Raw genomic sequence first — 21,487 nt, forward strand, 5'->3', positions numbered from 1 at the left:
CATTTCCAAACATCATATTCGCATATGATATCTAAAATCATCATCTGTCCTCAGTCCAGTTTATTCTAGAGCTGCAGACCTCATCAGATCAAACAGGGATTAAATGCCCTGCCTGCAGCTTTCAGGCCAAACTCTCTTTTGTCATCTGATGTGTTCGGCTTTGTGTTATTCAGACCTGGTGTTTGGCAGACATGTGCCAGCATTGCCAGCCTTGGCAGTTGGAACAGGTAACATACTGTGCCAAATACTGTTAGTGCCCATCTGTTTTATGTGTCTCAGTTTCCCCACATCATTTCAATAATTAGTTATATTTACTGATATAAATACATCCCGGCTGCCAAACAGAGTCTTTGAGGACTTTTACACAATGAACTCATGACTTTTATTCATCATCAGTGTTATTTTTTTTCAGGGTTCTCATTAGAAAACTGTCCCTATCCTTCTTATGTTAAATGATCGGGATCAGTTCACCGCGTTATTATTGTTGCCTTCCTCCGCAGCAACAAACTTAATCTCAGCATTGGCAGTCCTTGAAGCCATGCTGCTGTCTCTGACCTTGTGCTTGAACAGGAAGGGAAAAGTTTTCCTGAAAGACTTTTGGAAACTAGCTCCCATAAAGCCATAAACTATGGGGTTGACAGAGGAGTTGGCGTAGGACATGCAGTTGGCCCACGTCTTGATCTTGTATGTGGCGTAGTTAGGCTGGTAGTTAGGATAGAAAGACTGGAAGAGGACAAAGATCTGGATGGGCCCCCAGCAGATGGCAAAGAGAAGCACAATCACTACCACCATCTTGGAAACTTTGCTCCGGATGCTGATTGTTCTCTCAGACAGGAGATTCACCTGAAAAGACAAAAGAAGGAACCTTCTTTGTAATGTTTTTGACAGTATTTAGAATATGTAACAATGTTACCAGAGTGATAACAGTCAATCAAAACAGTAAAGTTATCAAAAGAAGGAACTAAAGGACACAGAAACGCTCCTCGGGTAGCTACAGAATTTCTTATTAGAGTAATGAAGAATTTAACTTCCTCGGGACAATCAGTTGATAGTGCTTTTTTTGCACTTTGTGACTCGGTGAGTAAGTGAGGTTGAGCATGCAACACACAAAGTACTGGGCAACCACTACACTGAGGTTTGTTCCTGTTAAAAGGGAGTTTGTCATTCCCACTGTCGCCAAGTACTTGTTCATAGGGGATCATTTGATTGTTGGGGTTTGCTCTGTTTTCCCTGTATAATTGTAGGATCTTTGCCTTACAATATAAAGCACCTTAAGGCAAATGTTGTTGTGACTTGGCAATTTATAAATAAAATTAAACTGAATCATTGTAACTGGGTACTCAACTCATCTGGTTGCCAGTTTGTTGTATCCTGGTTATACTCAATTCATTTTGAAGATAAAACTCTGACCTGCAGCAACTACATCACTGTTTCTGTGGACATTTCTTAATTTCTGTTTCAAATCTGTGACGTTCTGGCTGGACACTGAATATAAGCAGTGAATGCAATTTTCTCTTTATTGTGATTTTCTGTGTACATAGACTGCATCACATTTGCAACAGAGTCCCACAGGTTAGCGGTTTTCACCGATTTCACAGAGTTAATTGGTGTATTATCGCAGATAGATTGCATGTAATTGCCAGCTTGACCCCTTTCAGTGTCTTAGCAAGTCGATTCTATCCTCTTGTGGTTTTATTTCATGTATTCATGCACCAAAGTTGCTTTAGAGACAGCAGCTGACTAAGAGTGGTTGCAGACCTTTATCATACTTTATCATGCAGGAAGAGTAGTGGTTGGTGACCACCAACCACTACTCTTCCTAGTGTGACTGTATTAAAGGCTATATTTCCCCTTGAGGTTGTCAATACAATTGCATTGCTTTTTATCCACTGATATTAGAGGATATTTGTTTCACTCTCTTTCCTATATTGGTGTAAATTATTGATCAGGGCATTAGTGCATAAAAAAAAAATCACTCCACACTGAGTGGGAATGTTTGGCAACAACCTGCAAATGTACTTGTTTGTGCTCATAATTGTTTTCTACTTTATCCTGTCACACTTTCAATATAACACCTGTAGTGATGAACATTACCCCCACTCTACCTGCAGGTCTACCTGCTCATGTTCCCAAAATGTGTAAGATCTCTTTGTGTTGACACTCATGTGCAGAAGTTGCCAGGTATAATGCAGTTGCTCTTTTTGATGAATAGGTTCCACATTGAAAAAGAAAGCCACAATAAAAAATTATAAAATAAAGAGTTGACTGCAGCCACTTTAAAGGAGTTTTAAAACACATTTTCAAAGACGGGGACATGAAGAGAAGAGAAGAGAAGAGAGATTTTAAACTTTTAATTGGCTTAAAATTAGCAGCAGCTGGTGACAGTAATATCTCTGTGCATTAGTGGCTGTGTTTGTGAGGCACTTGTGAAGCCCAGGCCGATATAACGCCTGCCCTTACCTGATAATTATTGTCTACAGGTTCTACAGTGGGCTGGCCAACCCTCTTAACCATCAGAGTGTAGCAGAAAGAGATAGTGAGCACAGGCAGCAGGTAGGCAGCAATGAACTGGTACAGGATGAAAGCCCTCTCATGTGTCTTAGAGGGAAATCTCTCCATGCAGTATTGCCTCGGGCCGTACCAGTAGCCCTCCTCTATACGCTGGTACATTAAAATTGGTGTAGAGAGGATGAAAGAACCTGAAGAGAAGAAACATGGTTTGGTGAAATGATGGCATTTTAAATTTTATACATATACGCAACTATTTTTAATGAGTCAGTCGATAATGACACGACGTACCGATCCAAATGCAAATGCTGACAATCATGGCTACTTTGGGGGTTCGGTGCCGAAGAGATTTGAGGGGGTAGACTGTCACATAACAGCGGTCTCCACTCATGGCAGTCAGGGTGATGCAGGTGGCTTGCACCGTCACCTAACAAATGAAGACGATGCTCATTTCATTTACATGTAAACTCAAAGTGCTTAACATAAATGACAAAAACATGAAAAGGTAATAGAATTAAAGATAAATTATGAAGCTGTCTTATTCAAATTAGTTTGTGTGAGCAAAAACTGTTCTTCTCCAAAAAGAAAAAAAGCTTTTCTTCCTTTTGGAGAAGAAAAGTGATCGTGCAGAGATTACTTTTATTATTTTATGAAATAATCAAATATTACTCAGAGGATGGGATAATCAGGGGTCACCTGACCATGAAACAGCTTGTGAGTCAATTTTCCAATTAATTTTGACCCACTGAAAATGGGGGCTATGAATACAAAGGGATGTAATTCTTAAACTGTTAATACTTTTGTTAAATCCCTTGAATGAAAGCTGAAAGTCTGCACTTCAGCTGTGGTGTACAGATGTGAAATTACAAAATGTGTCACTGTCCAAATAATAATGGACGTGATTCTAGGTACATAAGCTATTGTGCTTTAGGAAAGGAGAAGAAATATTACTTATGACTCTCAGATGTTTAACAATACTGTGAACCAAGAAAATTGAAAAGCAGAAATATATTAAATAAAGTCTATTTAGCTTGGCTAACAAAAATAATAGCTTTAGACAGCCGAGTCCTCACTCTGCTCCATCTGTGCTTTATAATGTTACATCACCCACAAGAAAGAAGAAAAACAACTAAACAGTAAGCATACAAAGGGAAAACAGGCTAGCAAACAAAAAAATGGGATAAATGACCAAAAAATAAATTAAAATGTAATCTTTCTAGTCTACTTTCAGAGAAGATATCCCCACAAGCACCACAGATAAATCCATAACACAGTTCTGTGTTCAGTGGAAAGACTCAAATTTAAAACTTGTTTAAAATTAAAAGAAATTACAGTGTTTGGCATTATTTCACATTGTACATTTGTGGAAAAGTTGCAGAAATATATAGGGAGTGTTCCAAAAGAGTATCCCTTGATGTAAGTTAGGCAGTGGTGGTGTCTCAAAGAAAGATGCCATGGTCTGATTGGTCAAACAGAATAGGAGGAGAAGAAATTAGCTTAACACTGGATCCATAAACCAAACAGAGGTATTAAAATGCCAGCGCACCTGAAATATATTCATTTTAAACAGTCAAACATACACGTTGCCATGGCCTCCAGGATCTCTAGGATGTTGTTGCTGTTTCACCCTTTCTCGCCAGGGCAGAGTAAGACTATGCTCCCCACCTCTGTCCTCGCCTACTCAGCTCTACTCACCTGTCACCCATCTACTGTGATCACTCACCTGCCAAGCATCATGGATGATTACCCTTACACTACTCAAGACCTCAGTGAAGTCTGCTTCCTTGCTGGATCGTTGTGCCAACTTGTGTCAGTGTAGCCCCGGCTTGGCTAGTGAGTTCCTTGTTTTTCCTAGTGCTTCTCCCTAATGATTATCTGTTCTTTTTGCACAGGCTTCCCTAGATCCCTACCTGTTTCTCCTGCTCTGTGGACCCTGAGTGGGTGTGAGTGAGAGTGAGTGAACTTTTGTGGATTGGATTTGGAGTTTTTGTGAGTCATGGACTGTGTGAAGAGGAGTGTGAAGCTTTCCCTGCCCTGGATATTCTCCCCTTGGATTCCCTGGAGCCCCCTTCCCCTGCTGCTGTATATATTTCACCTGGTGTGCATCTGTAAATAAACCCATTTCACTTTTCACCAGTTTTGAGTCCTGCCATTGAGTCCTGCACCTAACTAACTTTGACACAAATTTGTTTCTTACAAGAGCTCTTACAGTGTGCTGCCAAGCTATTAGAGGAAGCTCTTTTCTGATAGTGTCTTACAAACTTGCTTTTTATTTTGGCTTTATATTTAAATTGCTGCTCTCTAGAAAGCAGACGTTCAAGCAGCTTTTTTGTCCTTTATTTCAGACTCCCTCTCCAGTTTTTACTAATGAGCTTGCATGCTTTTAAGCTGCAGATCATTCAGAATGGTAAAGAGCGAGGGATAGAACTGGAGAGGACGCGTACAGAGGAAGTGCAGAGGTGGCAGCATTTGTGATGAGTGTTTTTCATTAGCATATGAAGCAATCATCCAATTTCATTTTTAATGGAGTTCAATGATGCTTGATTCAATTAATCTTGAGCTAATCAGAAGAATTGTAATTGAAGACCAAATATAGAATTTTACTCACACACTAAAGTTTGACAAACTTTTCCGTCTTAAACAAAATTAAAAATGCCTGCATTTAATCATTACTTATTATTAACCTCTGGCTCTCTTCCACAGTGTGCCTTTTATCCTGTCTTCCTCCCCTCACTAACAACCGGTTGCAGTAAATGGCCGCACCTCCATGAGCCTGGTCCTGTCGTAGGCTTCTTCTTGTTTAAAGAGAGTTTTTCCTTCCCACTATTACCAAGTGCTTGCTCACAGGGGGGCGTTAGCGTTTGATTTTTCAGGGGGTTTCTCTGTATAATTGAAGGTTCTTGCAGCAGAAAGCACCTTGAGAAATGAAGTGAATTGATTTGAATCAATATTTCCACTAGGACTTACAGTTGTGTTCTAGAGTTAAAAAAAAAAGCCTCAAACAGATGCTTTTCTTGTTTCATACGCAACTGTGCATTGATGATCAGTGGAGCAGGATGACACAGAAAGCAAGCCTAACACTTTCTACCGTCTTTGTTCTTTTTGGATACATCACCTCTGTGGGTCTTAGTGGGTTGTATGTAGGCAAACTAATCCATTTTTGTTTTGAAATATGTGGAGCAGGGTGAAAAATGAGGGGTCTGAAGTTCCCTCTATGCTCTTTTACAAATAGGATCTAATTTTGTCCCTCTTTTGTCTATGTGTCTGCCTCTTTCTTTCGCCACCTCTCATCTGCGACTATGAAGCCAGCACACATTACCCTCCAGAGGTTTTGTGCACCAGGACTACAGGATTTCAAAAGATATGATGAGAGAGAGAGAAAGGGGTCATCATGAGTTCAGTGTTGAGGCGGCTGAGGAAATGGATACCATTTTTCCTATGTTTTTTTTTTTAAGATGTCTGGTATATTAGTAGCACATAAATTCAATTCATAATTTCTATTCTACTGTAGTTTTATTTCTTTTTAATGACGGAAGAAAATGAGGGAAGAATAAATAATAAGAATCTTTTTGCTTTAAGCTTCCTAATCTTTTTTATTTATTCAGTTTAAACATGGTAATTAAAATCATAGGGCTACACGGGGGATATTCTCCTGACATTCAGCCACAAACTTCAGATGAAGCTGTTTACATCAGTGTCTTAAAGTATTTGAGATCTGCAGTCTTATATTTATATATAAGATACATTTAAAGGGACAGGTTACTTTTATTCACCTGAAAAAAATCATCAATACCATTCCTTTCTGTGATTTTAGCTTCTCAAATATCCATCTGTCCATCAGCTGGGGCCTGTGCAAAATAGAAATAGACCAAGAGGCAGTTCCACGCCCTTGAGAGCTCACCAGTTCATCTCATAGAGACAAGCACACACTCTCATATCCACACCTCAGTCAGTGTAGAAACACCCAGAACTTAATGTGCATGCCTTTGGACTGTGGGAGGAAACCAGATTACCCAGAGGGAAACCCCTGCAGACACTTGGAGAATCCCACAGAGAAACGCCCAGCCAACAAGGAGGTTTGAACCCAAGCGGTGCTAACCACTGCACCGCTGTGACGCCCAACAACAGTTTTCAGTATTTTTTTAATCTTCTCCAGATTTAAAACGCGTAAAACTTCTGAAGATCACATACAGCTTGGACTTTAAAAAGGTTTGAAAACTTTCATTAATACATTATTCAAGAAAATAACAGGCAGATTAAATGTTGACTGAAAGTCTGTCTGTGAAGAGCTAAAAGTTTCCTGCAGAGATCTTTGATTTAAGGTAATCAATTCTCCTCTCAGACTAATCTTCAGCTTGGTAATAACTGGACACGAAAATACATCCGCTAATTAGACTGGAAAGATGAAGGAGCAGTATCCCACCCTAGCAATGTAATCTTGCTTCCTTAATTTAGTTTCAAACAGCACAACAGGGCAGGACCCTCTGATGAAGTGTGATGGTATTTTTACACAAACCTTCCCCTAAATGGGCAATAACACAAAGTAACTAACAAGTGCTTTATATACTTGCTAAAGAGACAATGTGAGTATTAATACGCATGCTTAAAAAAGCAAATAGTTAATGGGTAAACACATGCATCTTAAAATAAAGTGTTACAACAATATTTACCAATAACTTAATAATTATCCAAAATGCACTAGCAGCAGCTTTTTGTTAAAAACAGGAGCTTAAATTACTGTAAGACTAGAACAAAAAGAAATTCATGAATCCAATTATTCTTTTGATCCTTTACCATTATTAAAATTATTATATAGTTTTAAATAAAAATGGATTATGCAGAGTCAAGTCTCTTTAAACACAATTTTTTTCTTTGGGCTGTTCCAAGTTACACACAGTAGTAAAAGAGAAACTGTCTGTCTTTGAAATTTCTCACATCAAGGATAAGATCAGACTGACACCAAATGTCCTCTCTTGGAATTGAAGGAAGAAGTAAAAAGGCAGCAATCACTGTCTTCAATTCATTTGATGGGGACAAAAAGTCTTCCAAGAACAGAAGTAAAAGAAGCAAAAGTAAGAGATGACATGCAGCCCCTCGCTTTTAAAGAAACGGCATGTGTCCCTGAGCCGTTTACATCTTTAGCCGACTCGGTGCAGGTTAAATTAAAAATCTGTCAAGTAGTCAAACAGCAGCCAGTTATCCGTGCACGTATTCAACACGGACACCTGTCTTTTTCTCATAGCTGGAGATCAGAGTGGAAGGGTCATTTTCAGTGGAAGGGCTTTTGTCACATGAGGTCCAAAAGTGGAGACTGCTGAGCTTCAAGTTGCTTAGATAAGCCCATTTTGCTTATTTGATGGCTAATCACCCCCACTGATCTGAAGCCTGGGTTGAGGAGTAAGCACTTAAATATAAAGGACTAATTAAACTGCAAAGCACACTCACCGGCCACTTCATTAGTTACACTTTGCATGTACTGGGTTGGACCCTCTTTTGCCTTCGCAACTGCCCTAATTCTGAATGGTATAGATTTAATAAGGTGTGGGTCTTGACATCTTGGCATCACACAGTTCTAATACATGATGGGATTCATTTTGCCACATCCCAAAAGCCATTGTCATGTGCAAGAAAGCAGGTGGAGATGATGTGGGTACTTTGGTCTCAGGTTTGAATCCACCACCCACAGTACAAAGACATGCAGTTAGTGGGGTTGGGTTCATTTGTGGTTTGAAATTGGTGAATGTGAGTGTGAATGGTTGTCTGTAACTCCATCTTAGCCCTTTGTGAGACTGGTGGCCTGTCCACTGTGTACGCTGCCTATCACCTTATGGCAGCTGGGATCGGCTCCAGGCTCCTGAATTGGATAAGCGAAAGAAAATGGATGGCCGGTTGGATGGAATTGGTATTGACCAGTGATCCTATAAAGCCCTTAGACATTCCCTGCTATTCTACAATATAACTGTACTATCCGACAAGCAGTAGTTGGGTAATCTGTCATCACAATCCTTTAACAGAGGCTGGATGTAAGCACAGCAGGAATGCGTCACCCACTGTTACCCATCGGCTGTCTTTTTTAATTAAACTGTGGAAATTTTAAGACACTAATAACACTAACAGCTCTTATTTCTTGGAGAAATTTGAGAGATTGAGGCAAAGAGAGCGGCCACTTCTCTTATCTCGTTACCTAATTATCTTTCTCCCTTGTATGCAATAATAAATGATGGTAGGCTAGCATAATAGAAACTGACTTGAAGGTTTGAGATGAGAAAATGGTTGTCAGATAAGAGAGGAAAACGAGACAGACAGTCTTGTTTGACAGATGCCTTCTGCTTTCAGAATAAAAAGCTTGGACTTAGTCATCATTTGGCCAAAGACACGCTCACAGACCGCGTACTCTGATTGTTCACATCCATTAATCAAATCATGCCTACGTTTTTCTTGAGGTTTTTTTTTTGAGGCTGACATCTAAAAATTTTAAAGTGTTTCTTTTCTAAGTTTGACAGAATAACCCCTGCATGTCGAATGAGATGAAATTTAATCAAATTGCCGCACGAAATAGAAAACTAAATGCTGCATACTTTATCAGCCTCTGATATTGAAGATTAAAAAAATGTTGGGGAAAGTGATTTTGCTTGTAATGACAAAGTGCTTATTAACTGAACAGGAGCTGTGGGTCTCTCTGAGTGACTGTATCTGGTTCGCGGTTGACTTTGTCATTAGAGTAGTCAGAGAACTGGTTATTAGTGCAAGGCTGAGTGTAATTAAAGTGTAGCCACTTAAGATCTGACTACATGTCTGCTCGTTGTCAGACACCATGCATTTAATGTTGTTTTTAACATCTTTTCTCCGTGAATAAGCCGGGCGATGCTAATATACCTTGGACAGCCTCCCCTCGTGATGCACTTGTACAAGGAAAGAAAAAAACATGGACGTAAGTGGCACACTCAAAAAGTTCCACAAAAAAAGAGAAACATTATCTTAAACTGGCCATTATTCCTCTTGAGTCATCTCTTTGTGTAGCTCTGCATCACTCACTGTGCTCCAGCTGTTTTTAGATCCTAACCCCTGTAGCTCTTCAATATAAGTCCTGTGGACCTGATACACTTCATTTAACTCGACTTTTATTCTAACCCTACTTTCCTACATCTCTCAGTTTGTTGATTTGTGCTGGATATACACTGATCAGGCAGAACATTATGATTACCTGCCAAAATAGCCTTGGCTAATCAAAGCAGGGATGCCAATAGAGCCCTGAAGGTGCGCTGTGGTATCTGGGATCAAGATGTTAGTAACAGATCCTTTAAGTCCTGTAAGCTGAGAGGTGGGGGGCTCCACGGATCAGATTTGTTTGTCCAGGTGGTACATATCAAAGTAACATCCACATAGATGGCAGGACCCAAAGTTTCCCAGTAGATCATTACATAAAGCATCGCACCGCCTCCACTGGCTGCTTCCCATAGTGCATCCTGGTGTCAGGTGTTCCCCAGATAAGCGATGGACGTGCAGCCGGCCATCCACGTGATGTAAAACAAACCGTGATACATCAGACCAGGCTACCTTCTTCCATTGCTTCGTGGTCCAGTTCTGATGCTCACGTGCTCATTGTTGGCACTTTTGGCAGTGGATGGGGATCCGTTTGGGCACCCTGACTGGTCTTTGGCTGAGCTCCATACACAACCACCTGCAAGGCACTGACATTGTTCTATCAGAGCCAGCATCATCTTTTACAGCCATCTGAGCTGCAGTAGCATCTGTTCGATCGGACCACACGGGTCAGCCTTCTCTCCCCACGTGTATCAGTGAGTTTTTGCTGCCCTGTCACTGGTTTACCACGGCTCCTTCCTTTACCACATTTGATAGATGTTGACCACTGCAGATCAGGAACACCCCACAACAACTGCAGTTTTTGAAGATGCTCTAACCCAGACGTCCTGCCATCATAATTTCGCCCTTGTCAGACTCAATGTTTAAAATCCTCATTCCCATTCTTCCTGCCTCGGTGTATCATGTGTCAGTATATCGAGTTAGATATTTCCCTCGGGGGAGGCTTTTGAGTAAACTAGAATTAAAAGAGAACAATTATCAACTGCCTGGAAATATGACTCCAAACAAAAAGTATTTCTGTCTAATGAGTGCATAACTAGACACTTGATATGTTAATGGTGTTTGTAGCTATTTGCACTGCTACTAAGTGGCAGAATAGTTTAGTAATATTCTCCCAACACTAAATTCACAGGTTGTTTTCACACAGTTTTCATCAGTGACTATGTGTCAATAACAGATAAGTTCAAAGAACCCAACGAAATCTTGCAGATGACACTTTCAAGTTAAGGATTGTTGTGCTATTCCATCCACATTTCCAAATTTAGAGCAACACCTTTATAGTGCAGCTGAAGCCATGACAGGTAGCTTTTGTCGTATTGTCTACAGGTCATTTTCCTTTTCATTTCTTTAGGTGGTTTGTCTGCTGCACAGGCTTTTAGTTGTGGTTTGTTCCATGCATGAAAGGTGAAAATGGCTTTTTACCCAGTTTGCAGCTCCTCACCGTCTGTCAGTGCCTTTGATAATTCCAACAAACAGCAGCTGTGCAAACCTATTTTATTATGACACTCTGAATATTTGTTATACTTTTTTTGGCCTCTCACTAATCAAACAAAACAATTGAGAGGCATTATTGATTTAAGTGGCTGAAATCTGTTTTGAATGCCTGGATTAGATATTATAAAGGGTCCCACGAAAATAATGTTTTTTCATTGGCACACGGTGTTCAGTAGCCCCTTTAAATCTTGATTAATGTCTGGGTCTATGAAAGCATCGTATCACGTAACATCTTCATCTCCTTAACAGAAGATTCTGTTATTCTCTTTTGTGTCTCCTCCTTCTTGTGACTGATGCTGATTACTGTTATTATTCTCTGTCGGCTGTGTATGACACATCTTGACACGTTTGACTTTTAAAGCTGTAGAGTTCGACCTACTTTCATTGTAATTTTTGAAGAAACTCTATAAAGGGAACAAAGGCTTATTTTGGATTAGCTTTCTTGAGAACTGTAATTTTATGAGGATGAACTGTGACCACCTTCACAGGATTATATAGATTGATTTTTCTGTGACAACGCCGAGCTGGCTCACTGTTCTCATGGGAGTGGGAGTGTTAAAGCCCTGAATGCTGTTACTGTGAGAAAAGTTAAAGAATCCAAGATCATTTTAAGGGAAGTGTTGAAAATATAATATTCACATGAAAGCACATTTCTGAGCTGAGAAACAGAATAGTTGCAGTGGTTCAAAAGATATTACCTGCTGCAGAAAGGCGACAAATTTGCACATGAAGTTGCCAAAGATCCATCCAGGGAGGGGGTAAAGGGTGGCGGTGAAGGGGACGCAGCACACCAAGAAGATGATGTCAGTGGCGGCCAGGTTTGCTGCACAGGGAGAAAAGATAAGGCTGTATTTGATGAATGTTGTACAGTCTGCAGAACAGTGTTTAACTGAAAACGCTTGAAGCCAGTGGCATGGATTCTTCAACAATCCTGGAAAAAGCAGAAGGACTTCTAACTATCATCCCACCTTTCTTCTTTTGCATAACAAGTCTTTTTAAACCGTCTGTGGGAAAATGGATATGGAGGCACGCAGTCCTGTTTGCAGTAACATCAACTACTAGGAACTAACAGCAGCATTGTAAAGTTTAGTGCAATCTAACGCAAGTTTGCAGTCTCGCAGGCGTGTACAGTCATGGCCATCCAAAAAGGAAAAGTTTTCATAGTCCTGTAAACATCCTGGTAAAACTAAGTACATCCTAACTGCTTGCATAGGAATTAAGAGGATAAGCAGCAACCAGGTGCTGCTATTCAACACTCACTTGATTAAGTGATCATCAGTGATCATTACACATACATATAGGATCTTGGGGGTGGGCACGCTACACAGTATCCAAAAGACCATCAGGGTGTACACCTCACCCCTGGCGTCGTTGCCCACCTCTCAATTTTAAATACACGTAGACATTGAGGGCTATCAGGAGGGGCTATGCGCTTACCTGCTGCTCTCTGGCAGGTAGCTCCATGCCCTCCTGGGTTTTAAATGCACCTTAGAACACACATGCATCAACACTACATATGAGCGGGCGGAGGGAGGTTTGGAGTCTTCACACACCCTCGTTCTCTGCAGCCTGTTGGAGCGGGGAGGCTAGGAGGAGGAGTTGGCCGCCCGATTGGGGTCTGGTATGTGGAGCCTCCCTGCTGGTGCCGAGCCGGGGCAGTCTGCTTCTCTCCACCCCAGGGAAAAGGGTAACACTACCTGGGTCTGGGTGCAGTTTCCCCCTCCGGGGGCAAGGGTACCTAGACCTGGGGCTTAGAGTACGCTTGGGGAGTGTGATTGTGTGTACAGTGTCTATTTATGTCTATCTCCACGTTGGGTGAGTGTTGAGTAATTGCATATGAGAGCATGAGGGTGGGAATGGATGTTTGTATCTGTGTGTGCCTGTATGTCTGTGTCTATATGTCAGGTTGGGTATCAGACGCCACCTCTCTGGGGACATCTCAGGCCCTCCATGGTATGGAGGCCTATCTCCCCCTCATCACTCCCCCTGCCAGTGGCAGACGCCCTCAGACATCGGTGCGTTGGTGGTTCTTTGTGTCCGGGGATAGGCGTCCAGGTACCCACCGGCTCACTCCTTGGTAGCTGCTTGTCGGGGCCTGGAGCCTGGGGCTCGCTCGGGCCACTTCGGGGGTGGGGTGCCCTCGGCCTCTCGGCCTGGGGCTTGGTCACTCTGGCACAGCTGGCTGCCGGCGGAGCTCACGGGCACGTCACTGCAACCCCCCCTGGCTTCTGCTCCGCGGCTGCTGAGTGACCCCTCATCTGGGGCTCTCCTCAGCTCTTTCTGGGATAGTGGTGCGGCTGCTCCTCTGTTGGTCTTCCTTGGTCTCTTGTGTTCTGAGGACCTCTGGATGTCTGGAGTCTTGATCTCCTCCATGCCTGCTTCATGCCCTGGAGTACTGGGCTGTGGCCCCCCACACCCTCTAGCAGATCATTACATGAAGGAACCTTTTAAATACAAGCGCGCTCATGCTCACAGGTGTACACACGGGTGGTCACACACACAAACTACACCCTTTTTGGCTCCTACCTCAAAGCACACTGTGCGCTGTCGATCTTACGTGCTGCACAATAATGTTTAATATTTAGTATTTACTGTTATATTCCCATAGATCATCATGATGTTGTTTATTATGTTGCTCTTTTTTTTTCTTTGCTTGTTTTCTCTTTTTTCTTTCTCAACAGGTGATCCAGGTGATTGATATATGTATTTTTTTGTCTGCTTATTTAGTTGGTTTTTGTTTTTTGCCCTTTATCCCCGTCCCTCTTCCCCGCTGTTTTTCTTTCCCTTTCTTTCTCCCTTTTCTTTTCCCCAGTCAAGTCTGTCCCGTATTTAACAAGTGAAAATAAAATAAACAATAAAAGGTGAATCAAATAGACCAATATGGCAAGGCTGGGATGGTCCATTTGGTAAAGTAAATCCGTTGGGCATCTTTCCTCGCGTTTGGACAATAATTCTGATGGCAAAAGAGCCAAACGGGACAGGCAAAAAAAAAAAAGTGATCATCAGGACGTGTGACAACCTCTATAAAAGCTGAAGTTTTCACAGTGTGCCAATCTGAAGCGTTAAGCTGTGTTGCCAGGAGTGGGCACCACAGCAAATTCACCCCAAGGTCAGATTGCGTAAGAAAACCCAAGAACTACATCTTGAACTCAGTTAGCATTTTAAATGTTAAAGTCCATGACAATACAATTAGAAAAATACTGACTAGATTCGAGTTGTTTTGAAGGATTGCCAGATGAAAGCCTCTTCTCTACAAAAAGTATCTGAAGAAACTACAAGACTTCTGGAATAACATCCTTTGGACAGACGACACCAAAGATGCACAGGGCCACATCTGGCAAAACCCAAAACGCAGCATCAGCACAAATACCTTATTCCAATTATGAAGGATGGTGATTATATGGGCTTGTTTTGCAGCTGCGGGACCTGGGTACCTTGCAGTCATTGAGTCAGTCATGAACTCCTCTGTATGCCAAAGTATTCTAGAGTCAAACACAAAGCCAACTGTCTGACAGCTAAAGCTTGGCTAAAATTTGGTCATGCAACAAACAAATACATGCAAACCTCAATGAATTGAAATAACGTTGCAAACATGAGTGAGCCAAAATTCCTCCACAATCGTGTGAGAGATGATTGTGGAGGAATCAGGACTTCACAGACTCCAGTGAAAACTTTCTTTTTCTGATGACCACATGGAAATACAGCTATTATAAAGGTTGTAGTGCTTTGAGTGAAGTGTTTAGTGTCCTCTTTGGGGTTTTGCTGTATTGAGTCATTTAAAAAAAAAAGTTAATTCTTGAACACTAGATCAGCTTAGCAAGTTTTCATAATCCTAAATAATCTTTATGCTGCACCGTGATTCAGCACGCAAATTTATTTACTTTCTGAAATAAGTCAGAATTTCTGGCTCATATAACAAACATATGCACTGACCTTAAAACACATGCCAGAAACAGGAAAATGCATAAAGCTTCCAATGTAAAGGTAAGAAATATAAAACTGGCTCATTTTTTCAGGTACTGATAGTCTGCTTCAGAAGGAAAATGTATTTACATGATGATGCCTTTAGAAAATCAAGACTCAAGCTGTTGCTTGACTGCCGGCAGGTCATACAGTACACCTACACACACACACACACACACACACACACACACACACACGCACACACACACACACACACACACCAAGCAGAAGTTAGAGCATAAACCTTTATAGCCCGCTTCTGGTGTTGTCTTCATTTATTCATCATTCCAATATGCCACACACTACTTCCTTTTGTTTTAGCTGATCTAATCACGGTGTAGCTACTGGACCATTATGTCGAGAGGATAGGCAGATGGTGCAGGCCCTAATGAAATGTTGCTGAATATTAAGCTGTTTCCATGCTGCGGTCTTGAGGTATACTATTCAACATGAAATTCTTGTCATATCCACAATGCACTGTGCAAAGAGAAACGCAAATCATTTCTGCAGTAAATCGCCGAACTGCAACATTTACACAGCAAATGAGCTCATTTCCGTGAATGCCTGTGACAAGCCATTTTTGAAATTATATTTTGTTTGTCTGTTCTGTGTGCTCATCCAGTAAATCAATCACCTTTGCATTTCTCTTCAAGCGACAGTAGACATCACAGCTCTAGCAGACGTGCTGACTTAAACAGTAAAAAAATAATCACACAGGTTGATAGTCTCTCTGCTTTAAAGACCAGATGAGGTAGCAGATCGGAGAATGATTGGAACACTCTTATGATTTATGTTACTTTATTTGACACATTGAAAATCTGTGCAACTCTCCCTGTAAAATATTTATCCATGTGTCCATTGTGCCTGTCTGGCTCGTCTACAAAGTAGCATATCATTAGTGTCCCCTCACTGTAAAAGCTCCACACTTCCTCAGTCTCAGTGGAGCTTTTCTTTCACAGGCATTTCTGTATGATTTGTTTCATTTGCCACACAGTACCAAGCACTTACAGTGGGGGGAAAGAGTAATTTGAGCCCCTGCTGAATGTGTAAGTTTGCTAACTTACAAAGAAATGAAAAGTCTCTAATTGTCTCTCTCATTTTAATGAAGAGACACAGAATGACAGAATGATTTGCATGTTATTAAGTGAAATAAGTATTTGAACCCCTACAAAGCAGTCAGAATTGTGGATCCCACTGATTGGCTGTGTACCACATCAATCAACCAATTACAGATATATTCCCAATCCCAACTCATCCCAACCTCTTTCCCTAAGCCAGAGCACTGAAGATGGGTTTTCCAGCATTAAAAAAGGCCATCAAGGCAACAAAGGGGTGACTAAAGAAGAAGCACATAAAGATGATGGAGTGGCCTATCCAGTCTTCAGAACTCAGCCCTGCAGAAAATCTGTGGAGGGAGCTGAAGCTTCCAGTTGCCAGGTGTTGGCCAAGACAGCTAAAGGATTTAGAGAGTTTTTGTAAAGAGGAGTGGACCAAACTCCTGTGTGTGCAAACCTGGTGACCAACTACAAGAAAGGTCTTACTGCTGTGGTTGTCAACGAGGGTTTCCCACCGAGTACATAATCATGTTCTTCTCGGGGATCAGATACTTATTTCACTAAATGGCGTGAAAATGAATGTATAACGTTTATGCAATGTGTGTTTTTCTTGACTTTTGGTTGATATTCTGTGTCTGTTGAAAATGAAGCTACCATAAAATTGAAGATGGTTCATTTTAAAGTTACACATTCGGCAGGGGCTGAATTATTTCCCCCAGTGTATCTTACTTTATATGACATTTAAAATAAAATATTTACACCCATGTCCTTTGGGATAATCTGCTTGCCTGTCTGCCTCGTCCACTTAGGGTGCATCATTTGTGTCCCCTAGCTGTAAAGCTCCACACTTCCTCAGTCCCAGTGGAGCTTTTCTTTCACAGGCATTTCTGTATGATTTGTTTCATTCGCCACACAGTACCAAGTACTTACCCACTCACACACCCTCACCACTAATGATATCGAATGCCACTGACTTTGTCTGCTTCATGATTAATTCATGTTTTTGCAAAACAAGTACTTATATTTTGATTTTTTCCTCCATCTCACTCGTCTTGTCATGTCACTTCCGAGCTGTCTCAGGCAAAGTTAACTGTTACAATTGTGACAAAGCACAATTAAACACTTAGCAGTACATAAATCATGTGGCTTAAATGCCCACTGAAGCTTTGACTACACTGGAGACACCAAACATGTAGTAAGAAATCTTTTTTCTTTGATTCCTTTCATGTCATGAATCCCATGAGCATTATCTGCTAAGAAGAAAACCTTTTGCAAACACGCACAGAAAAGGGAAGCAGATTTTAAGCTACGAGGTCTACTGAACCATGAAAACTGCTTGCTTGCAGAAATTAATAATTCCAACCTGTATGCAATGAGGATCCCAAAGCACCTCCAACAGATCATTATTATACCCCTTTAATTAGATTTTTTTCTCATAATGTGGATGGTCTTAGAAATAATCTGCACTCAGCTGGGACTCAGGACATGTCTGAACACCTGCACCTTCCATTAAAGTGTGTTTGTCTCATTTGTTTTCATAAGTTCAGTTAATGCTGGCTTTAGTGTGAGTGCAAATGCCTGCTTGGCTGAGTTGACAAACCAGCAAAAAGAAATTTCACCAGTCAAGTTGCAGACTAAGCAATAAATGATGATGTACTTGTGAAGAATGTGATTCAAATGAAAGGTTAACTTCTCAAACGAGCAGAGGTATTGTAGCCGATAAAAACATCAGCAGCGTTGTTTAATTAAACATCTTCATGGACAAACTTAATCTGATGTATGACTCAAGCAGAAAACCACGCATATGTGGTTATCTTTGAAATCTTGCCCTGACTTGATTTTCTTGCTGGTCATGTAGGGATATTGCAGTCTGGGACATTTAAGCATCCAAGCCCCCGTTTTCGTCTTTCTTCTCAGCCATATTCACTGAGGTAGTGTCTCATTTCCCAAACTGCACATCCTCAACTCCTCTTCTTGGGCGGTAGTCCCTCCCATCAGAGCTGAGAGTGGAGAAGGCGAGTAAACAGGCCTCGGAGTGATCACGTTCAAGCAACATCAACTAAATAAGACATCTGGCACAGTGTAACAAGATATAACTTTTGAATCGCACACACAGGAAGGGTTTGATTATATTAAACAACACAAACAATGCCTCCTCTCTCCTTTGTCCCCTGTATTCGGTTTTTTTTTTTTAGGACTTCAAGCATCATTCAGCATGGCGTCTTGTGTTTGACTTCCGGGTCACAGGCAGGAGGACAGAGGAAAGTTTTGTTGTGTGATTGTGTCCCCTGCTCTCTCTCTGACTCAGATACAACCCCTTGTGTCCTGTGGAGCCAGTGTACAGCTGTCTCCACTTGGCAGTCAGCACTGGCTACTGCACTGAAGAGAGGACTTGGCTAGCCCAGTGCTGGACCAGCTTGGCAGTGTTATATCAGTGAGTGGTTCTGTTGTGTCTCTTGTTGAAAGGAGAGTGTACTTTACATTTAATGATCGCACTTGGCTTTTTCCAACTTTCCAGATTTGCCGCTGACTTTCTTTTGTTTCAGACTTTTGGCATAGAGGATTCAGCATCTCTTTAATTTGAATGTTTTAATAACATTCACCTTGTTTCCCTCCCAGACCCCCAGCCCTTTTTTGTGGAATGGAGCATCCACTGAATACTACCTGTTGCCATGACCTTGTCCTTCATAAAGTTTGGCTAATTGTAGATGGGAACACACCTACCTCCTTTTGCCAGCATTTTTTACATTTCAAATTTGCATTTAAAGGTAGATTTCAGTTTTAAGTTGATGTCTCTTTAGGATAGATATTTTTGCTGTTAAATGAAACACGCTGAAATAAAAATATAATTCATGATTTACTTTTTTGTATTGATGAATTTAATATCATGAATCCTTGGAGCTTTATTTGCAAATAACCTCTGCACATAGCAACAAATAACTGATGCATATTTCAAACCATGAACCACTGAGTGAGAAAAATATTTTTCTGGTGCAGATAAATTTTAGATTCCATGTTGCACTGGTCCCAAAACAGCAGATAATTATTTTTAAAAAAATGTTTAATTTTCTCTTGTTTCAAGAAAGACATCTGCATTAAGTTAAAGGACACGTTTGAGCACCTGTCATTGTCGTTAATAGTTAAAGTGAAATCTTTAATCAGCACAGACATTTTTCCAATGAGCTGTGCACTCAAACTGTCAAATAGATATTCAGGGAAATTGCACTTAGCTTTCTCGTGATCCCCATTTGAGCATGCAATGATATTTTACAGGATAGACGAAAGAGATGTTTAATAACATAGCTGATGTTTATCTACCTCCTGTCCATGTGAGTCACATCTCCTATGCATCATTATCTTCTTCTAATCTTTGTCCATTTACCAGGAATCATAAATACAAACTTGCACATGGAAGTTTTTGCTTACCTATGTAGAAGTTGGTTGCCGTCCTCATCTGTCTGTGTTTTGAAATGACATAAATGACCAGTGAGTTGCCCACCAGTCCGACCAGCATGATGAGAGAGAAGAACAGAGGGACCAGCCAGGCATCCGTGAAGAAAGGATGCTTGTCTCCTTCCTCCTCCTCATCGTCTTCGTGTCTTCCTAGAGAGAAGTTTGTTCCGGATCCATTGATCCAGACCTGCTCGGTGGAGTTCCACAGCTCCTCGGAGGAGTACATCTTGACAGGAGAGGGGGAATAATTGTGACGGACGCGAGCGGGTAAGTGAGCAGGTTGTATGAGGTCTAGAACCAATTTGAAGAGAGAGAGTGTGCAGTATGCAGTCCTCTCTGCCCTCAGGCAAAGAAAATGAGAGAAAAGCAAATAATAAGGAGGGAAAAAGTCTGGCAGGAAGGCTGCATGAGAGAAAAGTTCAGCAGTGAGAGGTATATGGGGTGGCAGATTGTAGGAAAAACACCAGATACGAGATGAGGCAAAATTGAAGTGAATAGCAAGCAGTTTAATCAAAGTGAAAGGGTAGCAAGGTAAATTAAAAGGTGGAGGGATGTAATTCAGGAGAAAAGGGGGTCAGGCAAGATGGAAAAACACTTCTTAAGCTGCTCAAGTGTCGGACTCAAAGTAGGATCATAGTGATAGAGAAATTATGTGAACTGCCACTGCCAACACCGCTGAGCTTTAAAGCTTGCTGTTTTTCTGACTCGAGAGATAAACGCCTGTCTCGATAGCCCTGGGAAATTATTAACAACCGAGGTTATGCTGACAGGCACACAGATGTCTTCTCCAAGCTAGGTCATCAAATACTCAGAAGCAAATCCAGTGTACTTGCAACTCCCTTTTCTTTTCTTTGAGTTGGTATTCAGCTGATTTGTCCCCACTGTTCCACTTCTTTGTAGTAAGGTCCAGAATTCAATCCATCACCTAACCTTCCATCCAGGGATTTTTCTTCAGAGGAAAGGATAGTAACTTGACTAAAAGATAGAATACAGGCTAGTAAATGAGTTGATATTTGCTCTCTAACCCTGACAAAACTGTGTCTGACAAAATGGTTTGTTTTTTAAAAAAAGAACTGGGAACAAAAAAAAAACAACCTCAAGCATCATCTGCTGCGCATCCTCTAAGCAGAGCTGAGTTGAATAGAAATCACGCTTCGTGGAGACGGCAGCGAGCAGAGTGAAAGAGGTGCTTGCAGCTTTATAGTATGAGCAAGAACGCACAGACGCAGTGGGAAGAGGAGATACACGCACACACACACACACACTGAATCCGTGTCAGTGTGTTTGTGTGTGGGTTTCTACATGACTTTGGGATAAATAGCTGATGTCAGGGTCTCCTAGCAACGTTATCCCTAAATCTTTTAGTAACAATTGCCAAAAACACCCTCCAACCGATTTCACCGTGCTCCATGGGGAGTTACAATAAGATAACATTTTAAAATACCTTTACAGAGGCAGAGCTCTGACAGGAAACACCAAGAATATCACTGTTTGGTTAAATTGAGAAAGCTGTCTATTTAAAAAAAAAAAAAATTACCTGCAAATATCAAAGAAGCCGTTTCTAAAGATATTGATGTTATATTTCTTAACCATGTGTTCTCTCTGAGGACCGTCTATGGTCAAAATCCCTTTTATTCCACACCAGAAAAATAAATTATCATCAGAAAAGATGAATCTGGAAATAATTTACAGATTTTCCCTCTCACTTAGCTACAATCTGGTTATCCAAAGGTTTATTTTCAAATGTAAAACTGGGTCTTAAAATGTCATATTTGATATGAAAACCTTTTTTAATGTTAAATCCTAATGCAAGCAGTGTGACAACCAGTGATAACACTGTACAAACTGCAAAGCTAATGAATCCTCCAAAGAAAACACACCACTGATCATGCCAGCAGGACTGCTGCCCA

At 41.1% G+C, this 21,487-nt stretch overlaps 1 protein-coding gene across 1 annotated transcript; it reads right to left on the minus strand.

Moving 5' to 3' along the window:
- Nucleotides 1-462: 462 nt before the first annotated feature.
- kiss1ra (KISS1 receptor a) lies at nucleotides 463-19,803 on the minus strand. The gene is made up of 5 exons (XM_063461639.1): nucleotides 19,551-19,803; nucleotides 11,805-11,929; nucleotides 2,800-2,935; nucleotides 2,461-2,699; nucleotides 463-843 (listed from the first exon to the last, which is right to left on the minus strand). The coding sequence occupies exons 1-5, from the start codon at nucleotides 19,801-19,803 to the stop codon at nucleotides 463-465; spliced, it is 1,134 nt and encodes a 377-aa protein (XP_063317709.1).
- Between the last annotated feature and the right edge of the window lie 1,684 nt (nucleotides 19,804-21,487).

This window comes from Pelmatolapia mariae, linkage group LG18 (genome assembly GCF_036321145.2).
Source record: "Pelmatolapia mariae isolate MD_Pm_ZW linkage group LG18, Pm_UMD_F_2, whole genome shotgun sequence".
Lineage (NCBI taxonomy): Eukaryota > Metazoa > Chordata > Actinopteri > Cichliformes > Cichlidae > Pelmatolapia > Pelmatolapia mariae.

Excerpts from the sequence above, each read along its gene's own strand:
- kiss1ra (XM_063461639.1), bottom strand. The coding sequence starts at position 19,803 with ATGTACTCCTCCGAGGAGCTGTGGAACTCCACCGAGCAGGTCTGGATC. Across the intron at positions 2,936-11,804 it reads TTGTCGCCTTTCTGCAGCAG|GTGACGGTGCAAGCCACCTG; the intron begins GTAATATCTTTT and ends TTCATTTGTTAG. Across the intron at positions 844-2,460 it reads CTGTAGACAATAATTATCAG|GTGAATCTCCTGTCTGAGAG; the intron begins GTAAGGGCAGGC and ends TTGTCTTTTCAG.